At 45.1% G+C, this 26,476-nt stretch overlaps 8 protein-coding genes across 11 annotated transcripts; 7 read left to right on the forward strand and 1 right to left on the reverse strand.

The window, feature by feature from the left end:
• Positions 1-1,880: 1,880 nt before the first annotated feature.
• On the forward strand, positions 1,881-2,368 carry BDBG_17306 (uncharacterized protein; the record flags this gene model as incomplete). Its single annotated transcript, XM_031725059.1, has 2 exons — positions 1,881-2,030; positions 2,132-2,368. The coding sequence occupies 2 exons, from the start codon at positions 1,881-1,883 to the stop codon at positions 2,366-2,368; spliced, it is 387 nt and encodes a 128-aa protein (XP_031579172.1).
• An 82-nt stretch (positions 2,369-2,450) lies between these two features.
• BDBG_17307 (uncharacterized protein) lies at positions 2,451-3,187 on the forward strand (the record flags this gene model as incomplete). Its single annotated transcript, XM_031725060.1, has 2 exons — positions 2,451-2,814; positions 2,895-3,187. The coding sequence occupies 2 exons, from the start codon at positions 2,451-2,453 to the stop codon at positions 3,185-3,187; spliced, it is 657 nt and encodes a 218-aa protein (XP_031579173.1).
• Positions 3,188-4,342: 1,155 nt separating this feature from the next.
• On the forward strand, positions 4,343-4,761 carry BDBG_17308 (uncharacterized protein; the record flags this gene model as incomplete). The annotated part of the gene is made up of 2 exons (XM_031725061.1): positions 4,343-4,380; positions 4,431-4,761. 2 exons carry the CDS (start codon positions 4,343-4,345, stop codon positions 4,759-4,761), a joined length of 369 nt encoding a protein of 122 aa, XP_031579174.1.
• Positions 4,762-5,026: 265 nt separating this feature from the next.
• BDBG_05814 (uncharacterized protein) lies at positions 5,027-9,622 on the forward strand. Its single transcript, XM_002623594.2, has 2 exons — positions 5,027-5,925; positions 5,996-9,622. The coding sequence occupies exon 2, from the start codon at positions 6,917-6,919 to the stop codon at positions 8,975-8,977; it is 2,061 nt and encodes a 686-aa protein (XP_002623640.1). The 5' UTR covers positions 5,027-5,925; positions 5,996-6,916; the 3' UTR covers positions 8,978-9,622.
• A 67-nt stretch (positions 9,623-9,689) lies between these two features.
• BDBG_05815 lies at positions 9,690-13,067 on the forward strand. Of its 2 annotated transcripts, XM_031722323.1 has the most exons (6): positions 9,690-10,006; positions 10,129-10,268; positions 10,743-10,853; positions 10,940-11,189; positions 11,266-11,517; positions 11,593-13,067. In XM_031722323.1, exons 3-6 carry the CDS (start codon positions 10,771-10,773, stop codon positions 12,583-12,585), a joined length of 1,578 nt encoding a protein of 525 aa, XP_031579176.1. In that variant the 5' UTR covers positions 9,690-10,006; positions 10,129-10,268; positions 10,743-10,770; the 3' UTR covers positions 12,586-13,067. The 2 variants fall into 2 exon arrangements, with proteins under 2 accessions (XP_031579176.1, XP_031579175.1); XM_031722322.1 differs by having other exon boundaries at positions 9,690-10,268.
• Positions 13,068-13,079: 12 nt separating this feature from the next.
• BDBG_05816 lies at positions 13,080-15,942 on the forward strand. Of its 2 annotated transcripts, XM_031722324.1 has the most exons (3): positions 13,080-13,470; positions 13,602-15,209; positions 15,338-15,942. In XM_031722324.1, the coding sequence occupies exons 1-2, from the start codon at positions 13,205-13,207 to the stop codon at positions 14,485-14,487; spliced, it is 1,152 nt and encodes a 383-aa protein (XP_031579177.1). In that variant the 5' UTR covers positions 13,080-13,204; the 3' UTR covers positions 14,488-15,209; positions 15,338-15,942. The 2 variants fall into 2 exon arrangements, with proteins under 2 accessions (XP_031579177.1, XP_002623642.1); XM_002623596.2 differs by having other exon boundaries at positions 13,602-15,942.
• BDBG_05819 (uncharacterized protein) lies at positions 15,266-20,143 on the reverse strand. Its single transcript, XM_031722325.1, has 5 exons — positions 19,737-20,143; positions 18,959-19,390; positions 17,298-18,864; positions 15,855-17,231; positions 15,266-15,748 (listed from the first exon to the last, which is right to left on the reverse strand). Exons 2-3 carry the CDS (start codon positions 19,292-19,294, stop codon positions 18,316-18,318), a joined length of 885 nt encoding a protein of 294 aa, XP_031579178.1. The 5' UTR covers positions 19,295-19,390; positions 19,737-20,143; the 3' UTR covers positions 15,266-15,748; positions 15,855-17,231; positions 17,298-18,315.
• On the forward strand, positions 20,099-23,344 carry BDBG_05820. Of its 2 annotated transcripts, XM_002623600.2 has the most exons (8): positions 20,099-20,560; positions 20,647-20,799; positions 20,889-20,929; positions 21,049-21,075; positions 21,181-21,256; positions 21,355-21,885; positions 21,965-22,388; positions 22,488-23,344. In XM_002623600.2, exons 2-8 carry the CDS (start codon positions 20,775-20,777, stop codon positions 22,708-22,710), a joined length of 1,347 nt encoding a protein of 448 aa, XP_002623646.1. In that variant the 5' UTR covers positions 20,099-20,560; positions 20,647-20,774; the 3' UTR covers positions 22,711-23,344. The 2 variants fall into 2 exon arrangements, with proteins under 2 accessions (XP_002623646.1, XP_031579179.1); XM_031722326.1 differs by having other exon boundaries at positions 20,099-20,799.
• Positions 23,345-26,476: the final 3,132 nt, after the last annotated feature.

Here is a 26,476-nt window from a genome sequence, read left to right on the forward strand (position 1 = left end):
AAGTTGATTGTAATTGATTTACAAAGGCGAGTGTTAGGTGGAAACGAGCGTTAGGTGGTTGATTACATTAATTAACTCGGCAAGATTCTACGGAGTAACTTAGTTACAATCTAGTGAACTTTCATGGAAGACTAGCACTATGCAAAATATTTGGTTATTCTTTGAGGGAAACCCTTCCTTCAAAATTCGTCCTATTACTTTTATTTTTTTTTTTTTATTTTTATTTTTTTTTATTTTATTTTTTATTTTTGTCGCCCTCTTGTTTCCAGATGTTCGCCTCGAATCTACCAACCATGGCAGTTACTAAGTGGGTCCCATACATACATACATACATACAGTCCAGTATGAGCAGGAAGTGCATACCAGTCTCGAAACGCCCCCGTATTCTGACTACAATATATTGATAACCATTATTGTAATGTCCTGATCAAGTAGCAGATGATTGCATCGGGGATGGGATATGGCCAGTCCAGTCATACGAAGATCCCCCCGGGAACTGCCTGTAAGAAAGCTAGTCCAGGCAACGGCCCAGGTAGCTACGATTTGATTGCAAAGAATGATTTCGGCTGTTCAAAATCTTCGCCGGGCACATGCAGCACCACCCAAATGCAAAACATGTGACAAGGATCGATGCTGCATCCCAATTTGGTACGCATTTATTTACCCAGGTGAAGTGCTGTACGGCATTCGGATGCATCTGGCTTCTTGACGCTTCAGCGCCGGTAGGTGACGTGAGGTAGTAGATGATCCCCCTAAAGCTAAAAAATTAGTCACCAAAGAAAAATTGGGGGGTACAATAGCGATCATTTCGTGTTTCATGTTGTAGTTATCCCTACGCAGTTAGTCTCCACGCTATCTTGTTTTCACCATCGCCTGTGGCGGTTCCTAGGCCGAGCCACAGTTGACAACGTCTCATTTCTTTGCTGAGCTCGGCGGCAGTGCATCTTTGGCAGACAGTAAGAAAAGTCTATAGAATATAATAATAATATATCATGCCACCAGTAAAACTTTGTCCTAATTCTAACCCCTGCTCTCAGGATCTCTCTTGAATCAATAGTGATCTTCTAACACATGATACTAGAGACTTGAGCAGCAAGGGAAGTCAGGGACGATTTATATTTATAGCATTAGCCACTCCTTGAGCTTAGTGCTTGGGCGAATTGCGGGTGCACAAGTTACGATTGTAGGCATTTTCCGTCTCCAAGAAACCTATAACTAACCCAAAAATCCTTCATACAAAAATGAAAAAAATGGGGGACTCAAGTTTGTTCGGACAGCGACTTGACGGCCATTCATGCTCTCTCTTTCTTCACACGGCCAATTTTTCAAGTTATGGCACTACACATGCCTCGTCTCGATGGATTTATGTACTGTACTTGGTGCCTAGTACTTAGTACATGTAACTTACTCACTGCCAACGTGTGCGGTGCTTTAGACTAATCCCACATTTACGATCAAACTCCTTTTGTCAAATCCAATATAAGCCAACGACTGGATTTTCGCTGGTGAGTTCAAACCGGCCTGATTGGCTAACGAAGCGCGCGTTTCCAGGAACATTTCCTGACAAATAAGTTAGCTATTTTAACGGCAGGCTTGACCACAACGACAAACCCCGACAACGGAATATCCATGGGATATTGGGATATTTGCGATATCCGCCAAGCAAGTGACGTGTATCCACACAAATCACTCATTGCTTTGTCAGTTTCTGATGTAATCCACAATTATTTGATGCCCAGACCTTACGAAGTGCGTGGTTTTTGCGAGTTTGCGACGCCGTCGGGATAGGGGGGTTGGGTCCCGTATATACATAAGTTCGTTATATGCCTTGATATGCATATCCCTTGATATATCTAGTCATCCATCGCCCATTCGTACCTATGGCATCCTGTTGCGATCCAAACAACGAGCGCAAAGCTTCGTCCGACTCGAAAACCGCGTCAAACCCTAGCCTAACTAGCTCATCGCTGTTTTCGTTCGTCTCACCCGTTGCATCTGCTCTCCTTCATAGCACATGCTGCTGGCTTCCGGTAAGGCCTCCCTAATTTGCTATTCTCTGTTCTCAACTGAATCAGACTCGTATGTATCTTTTGAGCTGAAGCTAATATTTACGTCCTGTTAAACAATCAAGACCCTACTTGATGCTTTTTCCATCGGCTCAGCGTCCGCATCCCAATTTCAATCCCTCCGACCTTTCTTCTTCTGGGTTACGCTTCTTATCCTCGCCGAAGGCATACGACGAAACGGCTTAGACCGCCGCACTTTCTACCGTATTGCCATATCCGGGCTCTTCCTAGCGTTGCCGCGACTTTCAAATCTCGCGAAACAAGTCGCAAATCCAGAGGCAACTCACCATCGCTGCCATTAATCACTGAAACACCATATATTCATCCCACTATTCTCTCCCTTATATATATTGGCATATGTGGACTCTAAGGCACTCGAGTAGGATGAGGGTCACCCGTGGGATAATATTTCGGGGGCCAGTTTTGCGTTGCGAACAAGTTGCTAAGCGACGTGTTACTTGGGCGAAGGGTGTCTATAATTTCAGATCAAAACATACCCTTCCCAACGTATCGCCGGGAGTGGAAAAGTCTTCATCTGACACTAACCGCCAATGTCAGACCTCGCCGCCGACTATCCCCTCATCTCCGCTTAGCTTATCCTTTTGGAAATCGCCTCCCATTTGGAAAAGAGCCATGCTCAACACACTGCGCTGCTTAATTGGGTGTACAATCGGCGACTTCTCCGCCATGTGGTTCTTACAGGCGTACTACCCGGATTTAAGCGTCGGATACATCATGGGAGTAGCTAGTAAGTCTTGTGATTTCATTTTATTTTCTTTTCCCTAACACGATGGATCTCGTCGTAGCATGCTAATCAGCTTCCATCAGTGGCGAGTGGCATTGCAAGTTCTATGACCCTTGAAACCGTTTTGCTTCACCTTGGACGTGATAAATTGGGCTGGGCGCAGGCTTTCAAAACGGCTGCAGGGATGAGTACGATCTCAATGCTTAGCATGGAGGCAGTCCAGAATACAGTGGACTACCATTTGACCGGTGGAGTGGTCGCTCTCTCTGACCCTTATTTCTGGGGTGCTGCTGGTGTGTCTATGGCCGCAGGCTTCCTTGCGCCGCTCCCATATAACTATATCAGGCTACAAAAATATGGGAAAGCGTGCCATTAGTTGGATTAGATGTGTCGCTGTTCCGTTGAGCTGAGCTCGGGTATGTGTGGTTTATTGGTCCCTTCGTGTATTTCTATATATCTCCCAAATTGGATTACGCTTCTCATTTTATTTCCCTCTCTCTGTCCCCTCTTCGCTGTCTTTTAAGAGGTATGTTCTATATTATAGATTGATCTCGAAGCCTATGCAATATTAATTATTTGAGAGATGAGATTCCAGTACTCAGAGCAATGCATGATGCCACATGAATTTCCAAGGGAAAACCACACACATGAGTTCTCCTAGTTAGCGTTCAAGGAGTTGGATGATAGAAGAATGGCATAAAAGAGCCAACTAAGGCTAGCTTTGAGATCTATGGTAAATAACTACCATCATCTGTTCGATTTGTTGAGTGGTGTCTTCTTAGCTGAACATAGTAAGTTTCGTCCTTCTACATCCATGTCATTCCTTCTCAAGACTAATAATAAATAGCGGAAAGATACGCCATTTCAATTAGAGATTATTTTACGCATTGATGATTTTTCACATAACACAATACTTACTATATTTAAAAAATGAAAGGGGTTTTCAGTTAACTATTCTAGAGAGTAACTACTCTATAATTCTTATCTTTAACATAACTATGTGTTAAGTATTGAGTGTTTTGAGATAGTGAGAAGCTCTAGTGTGTATGTATTTTAGATGGGATGCTTTTCCTTTTCTAACCATGCTCAGCTTTTCTACGACAGCCTATACAGAGAATGAGTCAGATGTGTATTTTATATATTTTATACTAGTAAGTTATTACAATGAGCATGCATTGATGATAATGATATTGTAGGCTACTGGGGCAAAAGAGCTCAGTCACCACCAGCGCACTGCTGGTAGAAGGGCCGATCAACCCGGGACCCCCAACAGATATGCTGTATCTGTGAAGGCCAAGACAGACTAAACTTTATATAGTCATACACCAACTATATTGGGACTAGTGCAATTGATAGTTAACTACATGTTATGCTCCACCAGTTCTTTTTCTTTTTAGGCCTCCGAGTCTGAAATTTTGAGCGTTCATTTCGAAACTACCCCAATGCTGGTCTAGGGTCTAGCATGATTTTTTTGAAGCCACCTAAATCGTGGAAACACTTTTTTTTGAACCCAAGCATCTAAAGATACACAATGTCATCACTGATCGCCCGATTCATTCTGGAGATGAGGTAATTCTTGAAACATCTAATCCGATTAATCTACCTTTACCAAACATAAGGCTGCTAGATATGCAATGGGTCTTGCAGCGTCTCATGGCACTGAGTGGTGCGGCCGAGGCTGACGACGATGATCTGGATGATGATGAGTGTGTAGACCCTGTGGGAATTGAGAGCGATGATGGATCTGAATTAGTGATGACAAGTTTGACTCGGTGGATATGTGGCTTTCTACCCAGCCGCGGATATTTGTTCCTTGCAAGTAGGTGCAGCAGTTCAGAGAAGATGTTTGAGCGTGTACTAGGCATGGGAAGCAATGAAAAGGCAAATTCTGATGTTCATTATTATTGTATCATAGGTGGTATTCTTCTTTCCCCAAATAGTAATGTCTAGTATCTCCATCCAAACAACAAGTTGTTTGCTATGAGTATTCTAGTATCCTCTAGAAAATTCAGTGTTCGCAGTATATTCAGAATAAGGAGACGAACTTGGAGATACATGAATTCAAACCCTTTCGATATACGGAGTACGCAGCAAGCAGACCAACTTTGCCGCAGTTTCAGTCATTATAAGGTTTTCTACAGAGTATATCGCAAGTCGATGCAGCCTCCCGATTAGTTACTTGATTACTTGTCATTCAGGGGAAATAATCCATCTCTGAAAATGTAAGTCTATAATCCACACTAAGCTTGTTAGTGCCCTCTCTCAAGTGTATTTAACCAATGTCATACGCTGCAGCCTGGAGAGGCTATGAAGTATGCCTAATAAGGCCAACTTTTCAGGGCCGTCTTCGGATTTGGATCAGCTTCACTTGATGTTTAGGTCACTCTCTGGTACGGTGGTACGCCACTCGAAAACACAATGGTGGGCCAAAGAATCAGTTTGCTACGATGCTGGACAATTGAACGACTTACTTCACAGAATCTATATCCGCAGCTGCAGCATGTTTTAGGTGTGTCACGCATTGCTTTGCTCTATCTTTGTTTCAAAACTCCAGTGAAAACTATCGCGAGACCTAAGTGATCAAAAGGGCGGCCCCATGGATTCTGGTAGTAAGAGGTAATCTCAGTTAGCAATCGGATTCGCAATCAATAAACTGTTTACTGTTACTGCCACTCGGATCAACCGCTGTCCAAAGATATCTATGTAGGAGGCACAGAAGTCTCATTTTCGATGGTCATAGCTTTCAATACCAGCCACAAAGCCAGCGGGTCATCGCAGACACCAACCCAATCCGCAATCAATAACCATATTCCATTTCTTCCTGCTAGTTGGGCTCTTCTCCCTTGAGTTACATAACTCATGCATCCGTGTAGGAGGCACGGAAAGCTTACTTTTGATTGGTCATGGCATCCACCTGTCACAAGAACTGCAACAAAACAGAAATCCATCCTGGGCAGCAACCGAACTCGGAGTCAAAAATAGTGCATGGTTGCTGCTGATTCCATGAACTCTTCTCTCTCAAACCCCTAAGAGCCAAATGTCCATGTCGGAGGCACGCTCAAATCCTCATTGCCGGTCGTTCACAGCACTCCAGGCGACGACAAGCAGCTTCAGGTAAGCATTATACCATAACATCAATATTTCCAGTATCTAGTCACTAACTATCAACCTCGGAGCGTAACAGGACACAGACCTGAATGATGTCAGTTCCAGGGATCAGAAATACATCTACATGTGCCTTTGTCGCTATTCTACAACCTAAATGGTCATCTCACTTCACACTGGACAGACCGAAATCAATTATCATGAGGAGGTAGCCAGTGGCTGCACTGTGCACAAGGCTTCACGCTGGCACAGAAAAACAACGTTCAGGTTGATAATTTCAATGTCCGGAGCTACATGTATAGATATACCCGCCACACTAGTTTTTTCTTCCCGAGTTGCCCAAGAACACTAAAAAACACTTTCGGTCTGGGATTCGGCAAACCCTGAAGACCAACGGTTTCGGATATGCACTCCAAATGGATTCGAGAGCCTTTCTTTGGTGTTGTGTGTGTTGATGATACGGAATTGAAATCAAATCCAAAGATTTTGATTCTTGAAAGTGGGCAGGTCTTTATTTCTCACAATGGCTCTCGAACGATCATCCGAAAACAGTCCCTCGGGCGCTGCATCGAAACTAGTTCTATTTTGGGCTAGCTTTGATCATTATCACATGACTGCTGATTAAGCGATAAGCGATAAGCGACAACCCCGCGCCATCCGCTAGCCAACCACCAACCCTTGACTTCTGCCAACTTTCCTACCCAGAGAAGGAGCTAAAAATTTTGGTGTCAGCTTCACTCATCATTCCTCATCACCAGATTTCTGGATTGCAACTCTGTTTGCTGATTCACCGTTGTTTCGGTGACCGCTTTTGCCAATGGCACATTTCTCCTCCCTGTTATCCACGAAGCCCGAGGCACTTGATATCTTTTTCTTTTCACCCCCTAATTCCACCATGCGCAGGAATGCGCTGATGGTTTAAATATTACACACACTTTGGGATTCTTTCTCCTTTCCGTTCTCCCATTATTTGGGTTAATGTCTTTACTTTACTGTGCGCATGGCTCCCAGACTTCGCCCGCTTCGCTCAGAACCCCGAGAACCCTCAGCGCGTCCACTTCGCTCAACTAGGAAGCGAGTTAGGACGTACCGGGAGGATAGCTGCGATAATGATTTGTCTTTCCTTGATGATACGGATAGTTATGGTTCTGATCGATTCTGCTCCTCCACTCGTCGCCGTCCGTTGACCTACCGTGAAGATTTAGCCGCTGAGCATCTTTCTGAGCAACTAGCTGATGCTGGGGCCGAAAGCGGATCCACTCCGCCATTACTACCGGGAAAAGTGACACGATCGTCATCCGCTCGTGCTAAACGCTCACTGTTTTCCAAAAACTCTCAGCAATTCCCTAAAACCCCATCGCCCAAGAAGCAGAGGCAACAGACAGATTCTGATGCAACGCGTCTAACCCCGATTGGGCCAATTCCGCCATGGCAAAAACTCCCTTATCATATCCTCCTTAATATTTTCAATCATGCCTTCTCTCCATCAACGTCTCCTGCCTTATCAGATCTCACCAAATCAGTTCGTTGGCTCCTAAGTACGTCGCGCCTGTGTCGAGAGTTTTTTGAGCCCGCCATCACAACGCTCTACTACTCGCCGCCCCTTTTTCCTCCATCCAGGTTGTCAGGCCTGGTCCATTTATTAGAACGGCCACAAGAGACCCTTTATACAAACTATAGAAACAAAATCAAGCGACTCGACATCCTGTTTCGCCACTATCACGTCCGCCATCTTGACCTCGGGCAGTTGATCGCTCTCACACCTCAACTCCAGCACCTACGGCTCCACGATGCAACACAACTTGCGATGCCCCCTCCCATGAATGTGAAGCAGCGCTTAAATACCTGGGAAAAGTTTCTAGATGCCCTAGATGCGAACAATATCCGCCTCCGCAGTTGGGCTTGGAATGGAGAATTTCTGCTGTCATCACCGCGTTTTCAGCCGCAGAAGATTGCGGCGGTCCACCGTCGCCCAGCATTTACAAACTTGCGGAGTTTACACCTCCTCAATCTACCTCCCAGCTCCTCGATAAATGACAATGCTAATGGCAATAACTCAGATGAGGACCAAGCAAAGTCGGGAGAACTTTTCGCATCTGCTCTATCATTACTCCCGGGATTGCAAGAGCTAGAATTCAATCGATGTTACAGTGTCGATGATAACCTTTTATCATATCTCGACCTAAACCTCAGATCGCTAAAGCTGGTCAACTGTGAAAATGTTACGTCTGCAAACCTTGGCACCTTTCTTGCCCGTCGCGGCCAGAGCCTCCGTGACCTGGTACTTGAACATAACCGGTATCTCAACATGTCCTTCACAGCTGACCTAGCCATGTCATGTCCGCATCTGGAAGCATTCACGCTGGACTTAAATTTTACCTCACCGGTCTCATTTACTCATGATGTCGATCCATACTTTGACGAGCTCCTTCACGACTCTGAAGTCCCTTCGTGGCCAGCCTCGTTGCAAATCCTGAAACTAGAGCGTTTGCGAAAATGGGAAATATCCACGGCCATGTTATTCTTCGACTCTTTGATCCATTCGGCACCATATTTGCCAAATTTGAGAGTCCTTCAATTGTCAGCAATCCTTGAAATCGGATGGCGTGATCGGGCGTCTTTCCGCAGGGAATGGGTCGGCAAATTAGAGAGGACATATCGCAGGTGCTCGCTACCTCCCAATCAGCGTTCTAGATCGACTCCCGAAGGCCAGACTGCTGAGGGACATACCAACCGCGCCCGTTCTAGGTCGTTTTCAAGCACCAACAAAGACTTACCAGCTCGCACCGGACCAAGGCATAGTACACGGATTGCCCAGCAACGATCTGTTGAAACCTGCGACACTGAGCGGCGGATAATCGCCAAGAAAATTTATCCTCAAGCCGATTCCGCTGGGAAGGAGGAATTCATCCACGGCATGTGTGACGTGGTAGAGATACGCGTGGACAATTTACGGCCAGCCGATAATCTTCTGACGAACGATAACTTTGAGGACGACGATACGGGTGACGAGGACTGGAGCGGACGGGATCCTGTGGAGGTGGATCGCTATGCATGGTAAACCTTGGTTGGCCAAGCGGCCACTTATATCCTGTCCTTGGAGGTATAGTTTGCTCTTTTCTTTCTCCTTTTCCTGCTTTATTCTTTTCATTCATTGATTTTCTCCTTTCTGTATCAATATGCGATCACATGGTTGGGACAATAGTCATGGCAGATATACAGGACAGGCGCAATATTTCCTTTTTCAGGAAGGCACTCTATGAGTTGATTCTTTTGTTCTCCGGGTACCAATGGAAGGACCCTGGTGTTGGGTTGGTTTGGGATGGGATACTACACAAGAAACCGACGGACTGGTCTGTCTATGGAAAACAGGGCGCCTGAAGTCATCTAATGTCGCGGATGTATTTTTTCGCCCTCTTTTAGTTCCTTTTTTTCACGTCAATTCCCCTGGTTTTCGCAATAAATATGATACAAATCCATGCTCTAAATCAAAGCATTACACACCACGGGGCACTGGTTCCGAGGGTGTTTCAGAATGTGAAGCCGTATTCAAACATGGAATGTGAATATAGACAAGCCTCCCGGCGAGCCCCCGTTCGCGGTCGAACATGGAGCTGATAGGGGTTAGAGTTTCGGGAGGTATATATATATATATTTAGTATATAGAGTGGAAATCAATTAATTTTCAGCGCAACTTTCATACTCCACAGATAAATAAACACAACAGACACAAGTGTAAGATACATTGTTTGCTGGACAAGTTAGATACCTAGGTAACCATGCATCATTGCACGTGGAAGGCGTTTTCTTCGGCACAACAGCGTGGTCTGCTTACTGTCTAAGCACTGCGAAGTTGATCTAATAAATATCCCTCCTGGTCTGCTACCAGAGGGCTTTTGTCTCCTCCTGTGTCCATCCAAGCCCCGCTTCGCAGTCCCTCGCTGTTATACATATGTAACTACAACAACACCTGAGAAAGCGCTCGATGTCCATTCCTTCGCCTACTCTCGCCCGCCGGATCTGCTACTAGTACCTGTCCTGTCCGCTCGCTCGCTGCATGTAAAGGCGGAATCGAAACGTTCTGGTGAGGGTATTGGGCCTCTCCTCTCTTCTCTTTTGCTCCTATTTACTGCTCCTACTGCTCCTACTGCTCCTACTGTGGTTGACTATGAGACTCACACTCATCCTGATACAACTCCCGCTTTCTCCCAGTCAAGCCCGACCTTTGTTTGGACACGTATCTAGCCAACCAGCAACAGCTATACTACATAGTTTCGTACTTGGGGTTACATTCCCCGTGCCTCAGTTACTACATTACATGTACGTACACTACAATAGTTCCTACGCAAAACGTATGCCTTTCTTCCCTTCGCAAATCTTGATATACCTCCTCCACCACGCGTCTCCGATATCACTTTTCCTCCGTGTTACAGCCCAATCCTTTTGATAAATGTGTTCTATGTGTACTGTACATTGGTTGCGCTGTCGATTAGTTCCCCGCAGCTACTGTCGTGGCATTGCTCTGCACGGTTCTTCCTCGCTGGCTGCTGTTGATCTAGTTACTGTACCCTGTACATGTACAGTAGTTATTTACATGGTACTTTGGTGTGCTCTGATTTGCTGCTGAATGCTCCAAACGGTGGACTTAGCAAAGTCTCGACGGATTCTAAAAGAACGCTTTTCAATCGACCTCTCTATTCTCTTGCTTTTTTATTTTTTACTTTTTATTTTATTTTATTTTATTTTATCTTTTTCCTTCATTTGCGGTTAGAACCTAAAATATTTGCTGACTTGGGTTGTGTCGATTTACATATATATATATACAGGTAGCAGAAAAAAGTCCTCCACTCAAACATGAGCGCACAATCTTCGCGCATTTTGACCCCCGCAGACAGCGGCGGGCCGTCCTCTCCTCCACCTTCGCTTCCCGAGGGCTGGTACGCATGTCTCTTTCTACCCGTCCCTCCGCGCGGTGTTGAGAGGCTCCTGCTGACAATGTCTAATTTTCTCTCATCCAAATAAGGCTTGCGCAGTGGGAAGGTGTCTCGAGAAAATGGTACTACGTACAGCGCGCAACTGGCAAATCACAATGGGAAATTCCCACCGAACCCTTTGTCCCGACGCCCTCGTCGACCCCCCAATCTGTGGCTAGCCCTGGGCCCTACCATCCGCCCCGCGTGGGTAGCATGCCAGCACAGGATACTACTGAGGCAACGAGGGAGCTGCTGAATCTTCGTGGAGCTAACTTAAGACAGTCCGGGGGAAGCTTTCTCGTACGTCACTGGGGTGCTTTTCTCTTTTCCTTTCTACCAAGGTATAGCTAACTAATGTATAAAAAATGCCTTGAAGACCACACCCTTTGATAGTTCACAGACTACTCCACAGTCAGGACAAGATTATCAACAAATTCCGTCTGCAGGAACACAAAGCACTCCGGTCGGCGGAGTCTCCAGCCAGCAGCAGCAACAGCAGCAGCAGCAACAGCAGCAGCAGCAGCAGTCCCGCTCCCCCAGCCAGGGTATCCTAGGGCAGGTTGCTTCAGATCTCGCCCACCGCGTCGCCAGCCAGAATGGGAGCGAAAACACATCAAACCAGCAGATGGTATACATCCCCCTTTTTTGTCTTCCGGTGCATCCACCAGTAAACATACTGGGTTAAAGGCTAACTTTCCCAAAGCCGGAACAGAGCCAGGTCCGATATTCCCCTGCTGGTCAAGCGAGTCCCTCATCAAACTTAAACTCTCAACACATGTCCGGATCCGCTCAGTTCCATCAAGGTGATCAAATGGACCAAGGAAACGTGCAAATGCAGGGCGTGAGCCCGAATACTGCCGCATCTTACCAGACGCAGCAAGATTCTTCGTCGACCTACCACACGGACGTCGAGATGCGAATGCATCAACCTTACACGACCCACCAAGCCGGTCCTGCCGCAAACATGGATAGCCAGTATCATTCCCAGCCAGCCAGTGGCCAACCAGCTCCGACCAACAGCTATGATGGCCAAGTACAGCATTCAAATGAACAGCTCTTAATTCAGCAAGCCCAGTCTAGCCATTACGCCTCAAGACCAGTGCAAAACCCTCAGCCGGAAGAAAACCTCATCACCATCATCCACCCAGATCCAAACGCGCCTCCTTTATTCCCCACACCCTATCGAGGCGGCCCACGTCAATCACATGGCTCACGATTGAGCATGACAACGACACCCCCGAGGAACTATCCATCACACCCAGCACCCCACTACAACCCACATCCCTCCATGGGCCAGCCGCAGTACAATCCTCACTATTCCGGTGGACACCCTGGGGTACCCCCTAACTCCCATTCCCCGCCGGTAGGCATGCCCCGCAGCCAACAGCCCCCATACCCGCCGGAGGGGATGTATCACCAGAGCATGGGCCCTCCTTCCCAAAGCCACAATATGTACGGGGCCCACCAAGGCCAGCCGAACTACGCATACGACGTGAGAGTTAATCCGCCATATAGTCAAATGCCGCCACAGAACATGCACGATGATCGTGGAATGCAACGACAGACTAGTCAGGTCAGTGGACAGCCTTGGCATGGGCATCCTGGATCAGCACCCTCTCCTCCAGACATGCATGGGGGCCAACGATATCCGCCAGCACATTCTCAGCAACACTACGGAGGTGGCTATGGCAGGTAGGTTCGGAGGTTAGTGAGTAAACGGGCGAGAACCTCAAAAAATGTTTTATGATCTACGAACGAATTTTGCATTCATTCGCTATTTATAATGACTTCCCCGTCGAATGATATGCTCCCTTCTTGTATGGCCTTGATGACTGGACGAATTTTTTTCCATATTTCTTTCCTCCCCCTAACCCCCACCCCATTCTCTTTTTCTTTTGGACTTTTTCAATCTTGGAACTTTGCCTTGCGCATTTTTTTAGGCTGATGTAGGCGAACGTAGGGTTGATTGGTTGGCGGTTAGTTACACTTAAAACTGAAAAGAATATACTAAATAGATTCTTGGACAGATGTGCAGATAGATTTAATGAGGAGCTCAAACTGATTTCAAACATGTTCCATGCAGCCATTTTAACTAGTCCACGAATCACATATCACGTGCCGTAGACCAAGGCAATCAAAAGGCGGTGAGTCCCGAGTTTCTTAAGCTTTTCATTAAAAAAAGATTCTGCCGCGAAAAATATTAATCGCGAGGAGACATATCCAATCTCGATGAACTGGGCGAGTTTGTGTATTCCGTCTCATTGACAATCCTTCTTTTCATTTGAATTTTAGTTGTATAAGGCCCTTTTTTCACAATGTCTTCCGTATACAAGTCCCTGTCCAAAAAGAAAAACCAAGCATCCGTCACCCGCGAGGATATGGAGGACGCCGATGTCTCCATGCACGATCTGTCAGATGACCTGGATGAGACAAGCGATAGCGATGACTACGAAGATGAGGATGAACAGAATGAGCAGAATGGGTTTGAAGGTGGTGTAGCGACTAAGTCGCAATCGTTACCATCAGGATTCATGCCTAAAACTCGAGTGCTTATGCTAACTTCGAGAGGAGTTACACATCGGTATGTGAAAGAAATACTCGCCATGCTGAACCGTTGTATCTCATTTCCACGCAGCTGTAGCTATGGCTGCAGTCTAAACATGATCCATGTACCAGTGCAAAATAAAGCTAATAGAATAAATTCACCACCAGGCACCGCCACCTTCTCTCAGACCTCACCTCCCTCCTCCCACACACACACAAAGAGAGCAAGCTCGACACTAAAAAGAAAACGGCCGGCTACAATTTCCTCCTCAACTCTCTTGCAGACCTCCACTCGTGCAACGTAATCTTCTTCCTCGAAGCCAAGAAGCGCGGCCAGGACCTCTACCTCTGGCTCTCACGACCACCAAATGGCCCCACCATAAAATTCTCCGTGAGCAGTCTTCACACGATGGGCGAGATGGGAACCGGGTTCTCTGGCAACTGCCTCAAAGGCGGACGCGGGGTGGTTGTGTTTGATAAGACATTCGACGAGGCGGCTGTGATGCGGAGTGGGAATGAATACAGGGGTCTCGTACGAGAGATGTTGCGGAGTGTATTCAGCGTACCGAAACGCGGGGTGCGGGGCATGAAGCCGTTCATAGATCGGATCATCGGCGTGTTTGGCGTTGACGGGAAAATATGGATACGGGTGTTTGAGATTCGCGAGTCGGAGGGCGGGGCTGTTGCTGCCACGAAGACAAAAGATGGCGAAGCTGAGGAAGATGATGCGGAGAAAGCAAAGCCGAAGCCCAAGCGAGGTGGCAAGGGTGGTGCTCCCGATATCACTCTGGTCGAGATCGGCCCGCGCTTCGTACTGACGCCCATTGTGATACTGGAGGGAAGTTTCGGGGGGCCCGTCATCTACGAAAATAAGGAGTTCGTCAGTCCCAACCAGGTGCGTCGGGAAATACGGCTACGGAAGGCGTCCCGGTTCGCGACAAGGCAAGTTAGGCAGACCGATAGAACGGTCAAGAAGAGTGGACTAGGGCTTACGACGGAAGGGCGGGGAAATAGGAGGCGGGATCCTTTGGAGACGAAGGAAGTGTTTGGATGATTTATGGATTAGCGGAGGTATGATTTTGTCCAATTGTTAGAGCTATTTGCGTTCATATATTTCTTGCGTCCTTCATTTTCCTTCGTTTTCCTTTAGTCCTGGTGATCAGGCGGGTGGGAATGTGTTATCTTATATATATAGACATCAGTGCCACTTGTCCTTAATATTTGGGCTATTTACAATGAAAAATGTGGCCTGCCAGAAACCAAAGAGTGTCTGGAACAAAATAATCCTTGAATTTGGCGTTTAGATTCCCAATAGCCCCCGAACTTTTTGCAAGAAAGCCTATGATATAAAGTTAAAGTATTAATAAGTCACACAATTTTGTAATCCGGATCCAATCCAGACCGATGGTATAACCCTGATTACGGGGAATTTGGATTTCTAATATATTTAACTGCTAGAGTGTTGCAAGAACCCACAACATCAAACAACAACAATAATTCTTGAATATAGATGTATTCGGTAGAAAATTCATTCTAATGTACACACGTTAATGCCCATAGATAAGGCATCCCTCTGCATTTTTTACAGCCCGGTTAAAAAGAAGGTTCACATTTTGTATTCAACCGCTCAGTATCAGCTTCTGGCTTCGCACCCATTGATTCAATCTCCTGGAGGTGGAAGCTCTAGTTAAACCCTCTGTAGTTCTGCCCTCTCACATCACGTCTCATCCAACTCTCTAATAAGTTTTCAATCTCAACCTCAGCTATAATAACAAGGTGAAACGCCCATTGACTCTTGTTCAATACTCCCACATTAACCCGCCCCCCCGCCCCTACCCCAAATTTACCAACCACGACTAAACTCCAATCATAAGCTACTCACACGCAAATCCCTCCACAATCAGCTCCCCCATAGTTTGGATCGCATGTATCCCTTGGGTCATCGTAACACTTCTTCCCTCGGGGGCATTGGATGCCAGCAAACCCGCCACAGAACCGAGGTTTAATGCAGATGCCAGAAATATCGCAAGCCATACCACAACCGGGCTTGCGCGGGTCGTCGATGCAGATGAAGTCCAAGGGGCAGGGCTTGGGATTTATGCCATGGTCGCCGCAAGGCTGGTATTGTCGCGGCGGGGTACGGTATGCGGAGACGGCGGCGAGCAGGAAGGCAAGAATGGCGATCGGGCTCATCTTGGAGGCGTTTCTTTTATCTTTCTTTTTTATGTGTTCTCAGTTGAATCCTCGCAAGAAGCTAAAACTGACAGGTTGTGGAAGAGATTGTCCCTGGAAATGGAGAGGCCAATTTGACGAAGCTTGTTCAATCAGCTAGGGAAAAAAGGGGCTGGGCCAAAGAGAGCATTAAAGATGTCGATATGTCGAGATTTGAACTGGGCAAGCAAGGCAGGGCCGGAAGCATACCATGAGTATTTATATTTTCCTATCTTTTATGGTAGAATGCACAGCCCAGTATAGATTTCCCGAGTCATTCACCATTTCAAAGTTTGCAGCATTGCATGTGTGGGAAAGACAAATAAATTGTAGTTAGGATGTAAATGAAGAGAGAGGCGCAATATGCCCAGAAGGGCGGATTGGATCATATTCGAAAGGCTGCTCGACGATAACATTCTCAACACTTTAGCTAGCCGTATCAGCCAGTTATATAAACCTTTGCAAAAATGGAACTTGCAAGTTACCCTGTGCTCCGCCACTCGTCCCACGTCTCGAGATCTCAATCTCACCTGCATGAGGGGGATAATATGCGCCACTGATAGCTTCTCCAATCTTTATCCATCTTTCTTCTCCCCTTTCTTACAAATCGCATTCTCAATCATACCCCAACCCCCAGAAATCATTTCCTTGCTTGAAGGCAAATCCTCGGACTAACGATGTCCTAGGTCTGGACTATACATCCGTCGGATCATCAAAGCATTGCTTGGGTGGAGGGCACGGAATGCCACCAAGGCCGCCACAGAACTCAAGATCGTTGAAGGCTCCCCCGCCCTTATTTGATGGGCGAAACGAGGGTTTGCTGAGAAAAATGTGAGGAAGAGGCCAAGTAGGCCGAGGGACGCTGCTTGAGGGGATATGCCATCTTCGGATGTAATATGGGTTGTTTGTTCAGCTAGGAACAGTAAAACGAGCATGTTTCAAAGAGATGTAGACAGGAGGCTGGAATGAAGAGAATTCCGCAAATGTCTTTCTTTAGTATGTTGGAGTGATCCAGTAGAGCAAAATCCCGAAACTGGGCGATGCAGTGGGTGTTTATCTTTGTTCTGAAATGAAAGAATGCCACGTATTCCCGGTCCAATACGGCGGAAGGGTCAAATCTCTAGGTCGTATGTAAAATTTATATCCATCAGCCGCCTCCGAATGTGTGAAGAAGCCGACTCAATCAATAGAATAGACTGGCCAGCACCCTCTCGCGAAATCTAGACACAGAATGCACAATGCAGCCAATAGAAAAATCTTCAAGGTAGGGTAGGCCAAAGGATGACACAGAAGCAAAAGAAAAATAATAAACTAAGGGGAACCAGATCAGATGAGATCTGCTAAAATGTCAGGCATGCAAATTCATCATGGAGGTACTACCTGTTGCCAAATCTCTTTTCTAACAGATCGGAATGGACTCGCCCTGGCAGGGCAGATGAAATGTTTATTTAAGTTATTTAGCTAAAATATGAGCAGAGCTGCGGTGGATTTTTCTGTTCTGGTGGCTTCGTCCAACCATACGCGAATGATTAACGAGAGTCTCAGATAGAGACTATTCTAGGTTTGTATCTCATGGAGCGCTCCGTTCTGCATTGCAATCAATCAGTTCGTGGATATTCTTTTTCGGTGGAAATTTTAGGTATATATACTAACATGGTGTGAAAAAGGAGTTTCAGAAGCAATGAGGTCTCATGCGGGCGGGAGATGTGGTTAAGCCCGCGGGGCGTGAAATTTGTAGGAAGCGAGAAGAACAGCCGCAGCTCTGGATATCTGATGAGCAGCGTCAAATGTGAGGCTTCAACTACCGGGGGTAAGGTAAGTGTATCATCAAAGACTTTACGCTGCGTAAATGGGCTTGAAGCCAACCCGAAGGATGTAAAGGGCAGCGTGAAGAACTGGAATGAAACCCGGCCACTTGTTGACTTTACTTGGAGTATTTACCTCCTAATGGTTAATGGGCTGCCTAGCATCAGTGCATCACGGGAGCAAGGGGTGAAGTGAAGGTGAGCTATTTGCGACCTTCCATATGTCAAAGGAAATCTTCCGAATTTAAACATAAAACCGTTCTTGTCAACTATAAATTCGCATGAACACTCAATGACACGTCTTGAAAGCCACTTCAGCTGATGGTGTCTGTAGCATTCAACGAACACTGCCTGTTCAAGAAATTCCCCCTCCAGGGGTAGTTGGCCACCGTTGGCTCTCTCTTGGCGGACTCGCATCTACCATTTCCGACTTTACCAGCCTGTCTGATCTCCAATGAGTAGATATATACCTATATATATATATATATTTATCGGGCGTATTTGGGACTCATTCGAAATGCGCATCGGTCAAAAAAAATTGCCGCTCAGCCGCGTATAAAAGATTGGAGGTTGGAGAGAGATTGGAACCAGGGGTGTTTATACTTAGCTCGTGCCATGCGCACGAATCTGAGTACCAGTCACACAGCTATGCAAAGGAATCGTAATATGCAATAACGCTATGTAAGGCGTCAGAATGCCAATATTAATGGAATACATATCCGATAATGGGAGCCGAGGGGAACAGGGAAAGAGGGACATGAACATTCGAGCAGATAGTAAGTAACAGGCCACGCAGCCTCCTCAGCCTCCTTCTCCCTCCTCCCTCTCGTTCCTCCATCAACCCTCTGCGCAAGCCGTCTAATGACTCATATTTCCTTTTTCCCCGACTCACTACGCTGCCTAAGCTGATTCTCCCGATCTCTTTTGTTTTTCTTAGACAAGCCCGCAACACCCTCAAATCCAGTCCACACAAACGAAGAGATAACCCAAGCTATCCCCGCAAGAATAAGAATATACACAGTAGTAGGCAACAATGATTTCGGAAAAAGGTGAAAAAGATAAGGGTCGAGAATGACATCGACATGTACGGGGGGCACATTCTCCATCAAGCCCTTGTCCACTGTGAAGTAGTCAGCAGCAGCGTGGACTTGTAGGAATAAAGCGGATGTTGAAGCCCTGTTACTAGCGTCCTGTCTCGATGAGTGGCCCAGTTTGGGCGGCAGGGCGAAAGGGTTGCTGGGCGGGTGTTCGTCGGCGGCCAAGTGCTGCTGTTGGTTGTGTCGGTAGTCTTTGTCAAGTCGTTCAAGGAGCGTTGGGAGGTGTGAGGCGGAGAATGTAGTTAGGCTGGAAATTAGGGAAGGGGAGTCGAGGATTTCGGAGACGGTGTAGGTTGTTAGAGTGAAAGATGTAGGTTGCTTGAGTTCAATTCAATTTTTCACTTGTTTTTAGTTTTTGGGTCAAGAGTTTGGGATCGTTATGGGGTTTAAATATAATTGGAAAAAGCCTTACAGTTGCGAGGTAGCAAACGCGAACTTCATATCGCTGGCCAGGTTTCAGAGAGTCAAGGTAAAACCAGTTTTCAAATCCCTTGGGAGCCTCTTCCGACGGAAATGAAGCTAAGGCATATGTTCTGATAGATGGTGCCTGTGGGGATAATCGTTCTATCTCTAGGTCATCAAATAGGTCCTGATACGACTGCAGCGGGCTAGGCTTGGGTGCCGTGAATATAGTTTTCTCCACATTGGCAAACACAACGCCGGCTAGAAGGAGGGCCAGGCAGAAAAGGGGCTTCATGGCTTTTGAGTGGATCGTGGATCGTGAATGATGCCGAGCTAGCGAGGGCATAAATCCTTGGGCGCTGGAGCTCGATAAATAGCAGTCTATCAGCCAAGCAAAAAGTCATAATGGTATATCTAGATGATATGTGTAACTCTTGGGAACCTGCATAGCATAATTTAGTGTTTAAATTTAATTAACGGATCAATCACTCCGAAATATGAAGAATCAAATATAAAAGGAGAGCTGCAAAAATCTATTGTCATCTCACATGGGGGTAGACTGTGTAACACGAAAAAGGAACCTAGTTTCGAAAAATAAGAAAGAAACAAGACCCAGCAAACGGGAATGCGCTCGGACTAAAAACATAATGAAAGTATCCTCTTCAAAGATAGCCACGGATTTCTTAGGGTAAACGGAGAGAATAGGGCCATAAGATATTGTTTGGCCCATTTATCAGAGTTGCTGCAGCCAGGATACATTTCAAAGAGAAGCAGAAATAAATACATACCAATTAATTAATATAGCTATATCATTCGCGGAAACTCAGTCGAGAGTAGGGTCCAACGTACATTCATTGAAAAAAAAAAACCCTGTCACATCTATGTAGACAGGAGAGCGGTGTTTAATCATGGAGATAGATATTTGTTGAAGATGGATGTGAGTGATGTGATGTAGTTGACTGCGAGGGTATGAGGTCACCCGTTCTCATGGATGGTTTCTTTTGAAGAAAATATCATGTGACATTGCGCTAATTTGGGCTGACTAATCCAGACCTGGATGGATGGATGGAAGCACAAGAAAACAGGATGGATGGCTGCGTGTGCTCCCTTCGCCCTCTGTCGTATTTCTATCTATTTATCTATCTATCTATCGATTTCGGACTGAAAAGAGATATCTGGAGGCAAAACAACCCATCACCACATGGGTGACCAACAATTGGGAAAAAGCAAAAATAAATAAAAAATACAAAAAACAAATAACAAAATAACAAAATAACGCGTACCACTGTAAAACAACACACGAACCAAAGTGACAGTACTGTGATGGAAGGCAGTGATTGGCCAGTAATACTAGGTAGCTTCCTCACCCCAACAAACCCCAGCTCCAGACGCCGTCTTTCGCCACAGGACCGGTGCTATCTCTGTATTATTGTGTATTTCAGGATTACCAGTTGTAACGCCACCGTTGTCCGAAAGAAAACATAAAAAAAAGAAAAATACCTCGCCCAACAACAGAAAAGAACAGAAAGACTCGAGATCTTCTGCTCCCAGCTCAATCCCCCCCGTTCCCCCATCCTTATTATTTACTTCCCGTTGTCTACCCTCACCTCAGGTAATTGCCCCCTATTCAGCTATCTCCCCGCTGCATCTTACATCTCTTTCTCACAAAGACAAAACTCCACTCTGACTCAGGTGCAGCAGCTCCAAGTTTTGTTGATATCGGAGCTTCGTGACCGCCCTCCCCATTTCTACGTTGGGCAACATCTCTCCGCCCAATCTTCATCATTTAGCACAACATACCGAATCCTCCACCACAGCCATCCACCATGAGAGAGGTAGTTAGTTTGAACGGTACGTCGGTCCTTGTTGCTACAGTTTTATCTGTATATTTATTCATTTAGCTATAGTCCTTGCTGCTGATATCAACGTGCTGTAAACAGTCGGCCAGGCGGGTTGCCAAATCGCAAACTCCTGTTGGGAAGTACGACTTCACCACTCCATATCACTCGTACTTTTTATTATATCTTTATGCGGTCAAATTCACACGACCAATATAAATCGCCAACGATGCTAATGTCTTCAACTGTGTTGCTTTTATAGCTGTATTGCCTGGAACATGGCATTCAGGTAAAACTTATGCCCCTCTTCCTGGCTCGTTGCAGTTTGATGGACTTTTGTTCCCTGACATCTACTCGGGATGTGAGACTAATTTGACTCGTCCTCATTTGATAGCCCGATGGATACCTGACTGAAGAAAGAAAAGCTGCCGACCCTGATCAAGGATTTAATACTTTCTTTTCTGAAACAGGTTCGACAGCCCTCTTCCAACAAAGTGCCGATGGATACATATGGATTTTTGATTTGATTTCGGGAAACTTACATGTACATATCGCCCCCCCTATCTAGGCCAGGGAAAATATGTTCCCCGAACCATCTACTGCGATCTTGAGCCAAATGTCGTCGACGAAGTCCGCACCGGTCCGTACCGTGCGCTTTTCCACCCAGAACAGATGATCACTGGAAAGGAGGATGCATCCAACAACTATGCTCGCGGCCATTATACCGTGGGTAAGGAGATGATTGATCAGGTTCTGGACAAAGTCCGCCGTGTGGCAGATAACTGCGGCGGTCTTCAGGGCTTTTTGGTCTTCCATTCCTTTGGAGGCGGAACGGGATCCGGCTTTGGTGCACTTCTTATGGAGCGTCTGTCCGTGGACTACGGCAAGAAGACAAAGCTGGAATTCTGCGTCTACCCTGCCCCCCAGAACGCCACTTCCGTTGTCGAACCGTACAACTCGATCCTCACAACGCACACGACTCTGGAACATTCAGACTGCAGTTTCATGGTGGATAATGAGGCAATCTACGACATTTGCCGCCGGAACTTGGGTATCGAGAGACCAAGCTATGACAACCTGAACCGCCTCATGGCTCAAGGTCGGTTTCCTTCCATCGGATCATATATGGTTTTCTAACCTCTCAATTGTTTGACAACTAATAAAACCCGAATATCTAGTCGTTTCCTCAATTACTGCATCTCTCCGATTCGATGGCTCCTTAAACGTCGATCTGAACGAGTTCCAGACCAACTTGGTGCCCTATCCTCGTATCCACTTCCCACTCGTTGCGTATGCCCCAGTCGTGTCTGCTGCAAAGGCGTCTCATGAGTCCAACTCCGTCATGGAGGTAACCATGTCTTGCTTTGAACCTAATAACCAGATGGTCAAGTGCGACCCCCGCAACGGCAAATATATGGCGACTTGTCTTCTGTACCGTGGAGATGTTGTACCCAAGGATGTACATAGTGCCGTGGCGACATTGAAGACGAAGAGTACAATCCAATTCGTTGACTGGTGCCCTACCGGTTTCAAGATTGGTATCTGCTACCAGCCTCCCCAGATGGTGCCTAATGGCGACCTCGCTAAAGTCAACCGCGCTGTGTACCCCCCCCCCCCCCCCCCTCCCCAAGACATTTCACTGGATCACCAGAACACAGAATAATACAGCAGCGGCTAATATATGATTGATATACTGTACAGCTGCATGTTGTCCAACACAACCGCCATTGCCGAAGCCTGGTCTGCGCTCTCTCACAAGTTCGACCTCATGTATTCCAAGCGCGCATTTGTCCACTGGTATGTGGGCGAGGGTATGGAAGAGGGTGAATTCTCTGAGGCTCGTGAGGACCTTGCCGCGTTGGAACGGGACTATGAGGAAGTTGCCAGCGATTCTTTAGAAGAGGAGGTTGAGCCTGAATACTAAACGTATTCACTCGATATCAAATACGTGACGGTGGCTCGCTCTTGTGCGTGTAACGTGGCTGTTATTTATTATACCCCAGACCTCTCCCTCCCCTAAACCCATAATCGACGGCTTCCCCTGGAAGTTCCACTCCATCCATGCCTGGCTAAATTTTCAGTCGTTTGCAATCCTTCCGGAACAAAATGTTTTCTCTTTTAAGACTCTGTAGAGCTGAAGGCAACTGAACCGGCGTTTTTTCCCACTCATGTTTGGCACAGACAGGACATGGACCATAACTACCTGGCGTAAAGAACTTATGTGCTATCTTGTTCCTAATATATATGCCTGCCCATTCTACTCGAGGAACATGACCACAGGAGCTACTGACTGACACCCTTCTGTCTAGACGCACAAACATCCGCGCACATCCAGACAAGACTATTCTATATGTTTCAATTCACCTTCATTTCTTTAATCATGACCCCAAGGACCGGAAACCAATAGGAGATGTGTCGCTCATCCCAGCGCATGCTAGGTCGGGCTGGGTTGGGCTGGGTTGGCTAGTCTTTTGTCGATAATTGATTAATTTCTCCCGCTTATATAGGTATCTACACTGCCCTACATAGTAATAATTAACACTCCTTTTGCGCTTCTGTTTGAAATCCAACTTTTCCTTCCACAATCGTAAGCCTTAAATACAGTACCTAGGGACTCCTTGATGCTGCATTAGTGCCGAAGCCCGCGCTGCTTTTCCTCCTGCTGACTCAGCCATGCCTCTCCTGAGGCCTCACCTTCTCACCATTCCATCCTCACCTACAGCAATCACCCCCTCAGTCTCTCCACCAGTCACCCCAAACTCATCTTTCAATATGTCTTCTCAATTTTTGTCAAGTCTACGCGATGAAACCACTCAGTGGGCAAAACAGTGAGGATGGCAGTTACAGACATCTTGTCCACCTCACAGTTTCCATCTTCTCTTTTGTTCCTCTCATCCACTGCTGTATTTCTACTGAATTACCTTGTACTGAATTACCTTCTACTGGAGATATCTGTTACTCATGATCTTTCCATGATCTTCTGTTTCTGTTTCTTTTCTTTTCTCTATCCATAGCATCTATCTTTTCTCTGGGCTCTTTTGTGTTCCTGATTCTGAATTCCTCACAATGCCTCTAAAGATAATCAAGGAAGAGTGTGAGTACAGATTGCAGGCTGGAGGTGACCTGCCCGATAGGCTCAAGTTAGCTGGGAAGCGAGTTCTGCAGGACCTTGACCCTTACACAGAGAAGAAGTAGAGGGAGAGACACTTGGAATATTTGGGAGTAGTGAGTCCCATCCCCACTGATATCCTCACTCAGTTATTGCAAAAGGCACAAAGATCATGCATGACCTTGAACATGAGCAGATCAAGCAGTATTTCATCATATTCCTCACAAGACATAAGCATCTTCAGCTGATCTGATACCCACAATTACTTTCCCATCTAATGACAGCGCTTAAGATGTCAACTCATGGTGGGATAGCCATTGCGAACTTGAATTCCTCATAAATTTTGTTTTTCTGCTGCCATTTCCCTTGGATTCTTCGGAGATGGAGACGATTTTCCAGAGATTGACTCGGCAATCATAAAGACAGATCACTTGTCCAGCCTAGGATCTGTTCAATATGTGGCTGGATAGTTTCTTTGTAGTCATAAAGACATTCTCTTCGATTAACAAATGTCTTTGATTGAGTTCACTATTGGTCGGAATACATCTGTGGCCCAGTATTTATTTTCCCGGTCTTAAATTGTATCAATCACAACTCTCACATTCTTTTGTTTCATCACCCTCGCTTCCACGGAGTAGCATCCTCTATCTATTGATAATCACCCATGTGTCTGAATATGGATGTGGGTGAATTTTCCGAAGTAGGATGGCACTGCACGGCAACTAGAGCCTCGTTCAAAAGGAGCATGGAGCCCATCTGATAGGTGCAAAAGGGAAGAGGAAAGAAAGATGAGATCATGCTTGACATACATATCATTGATGTAACACTAATAATGAAAAAAAGTATTATATCCCGCCCAACCCTCTCTAGCAGAAACATGTCCGTCCTCCTGTTTCCTTTCACCTGCAACCACGCTCCTGTCATACGAGCACGGGATGGGTTCTTTAAAGTTCAAGAAAATATCTTCATTGGCTCTGTGTTCAGTCAAGCAGTTTTCACGGTACTTTGTGTGAGTCGACTAACACACGACTCGTGGTGACTGCCTCAAATCATGAAGCACGAAGTCAGATTTTACTAGACAAACTGTCGCTGGAGTAACTATCTCCCTAGATCACGTGATCCACTACTATATTAAACTGTTGTAGATAGCTGTAACGTGGCGGAACCGAAGCGGTGACTAGTCGGCGGTGTCATGTAGTTGTTTGAGGAGCCGTATGAATGGGCTTGACTATCTTGCTTGAATAGTGAGCTTGTGGGCTACAGGGTTATTGCAAGGATATCACAGATATAGTACTTAGTATGCTAAGAAGATTGTATGAGAAATGTAGTAACTCTTATATATATTTCAGTAGAAGAAAATGAATCACTGACTTCTTTAATCAGAAGCCAGCATCTAGCTATTCTATATAGATAATAAGTGAATACTCTTCTTCTATTCTACAAGTAAGAATAGCTGAAGTGATATCTCAGTGATATCTTACTACTAGAAAAGAGTAATCTGTCAATCTTATATAAAAGCAGAGTTCTTATATTTATTAATCAGATCTTTCTATATTATATCTGAATAATATTATAAAGTAATTGAAAACTGGTTTGAATAGTCTGTGAAATGAATGAAATTATTCATATAAAAGTAATAAGCTGTGTGAAACTGTAATAAGATCTTAGTTATTATTATTATTATTATTCTTCAATTATAGATGTATACAGTCAGAGACTATGATATCTACCTGAGAACTAAAAGTTCTCAGAGTTTTTCCTATATCTATAAAGTTAACTATTATACATTCATCAATTTCAGATATGCAAAATCAGAAAATTTCAGCTCAGAATACAAAAACTATTTATAAATTGCAGTATTTTAACATCTTCTGATACTTTGAAATCATTTAACAATATCATGACAAAAGAAAAGAGAACACAGTCTTAAAGATAGACACATTAAATAGATAGATAGAAAAGAATAGAAAGAAAAAAGTAAAGTAAAATAAAGAGAGACTGTAATAAAATAAATTATTAAAAGATAGTATATAGCTGTTTTAACAGACTATATCTGATTAATTTTCTCCTCTTTATATTCAGATATTTCTGAATTCAGTCATTTTCTTATAACTGCTTGAGTTTCTGATAGAAAGTCTATTAAGTATTTAATTCCTATCTCAGTTGAGAATAAGAATCTTATATTTAATTAATTTAGATTATACTTCTCTTTCAATCTGACTCTGAGACTATTGTATAATACACAGTGTATTACAATATACTCAGAATTCTCATTTATATTATAGAATAAGTATTCTATTAAATTAAATCTATCATCAAATCTTTATATATAAGATTTAAAATAGTTATATTCTAATTTCAGCTGTATTATAGATGAGAATATTTTCTTTTTATATTTAATTAAACAAGATTTTCACTTGAGTTTTATTTTAAATCTTGAATAATGTATACTCTTCTTTTATTTCTATCAGCTTTTATTTCACTTATTTAAACAAGATTCTTTTATTTTTCTCTTTATAAAAGATCAGAATATAATTTTTTGAATAGATCTGCTTAATTCTGAATCTTTTTTTACAGCTGA

Source organism: Blastomyces gilchristii (assembly GCF_000003855.2).
Source record: "Blastomyces gilchristii SLH14081 genomic scaffold supercont1.12, whole genome shotgun sequence".
Classification (NCBI taxonomy): Eukaryota; Fungi; Ascomycota; class Eurotiomycetes; order Onygenales; family Ajellomycetaceae; genus Blastomyces; species Blastomyces gilchristii.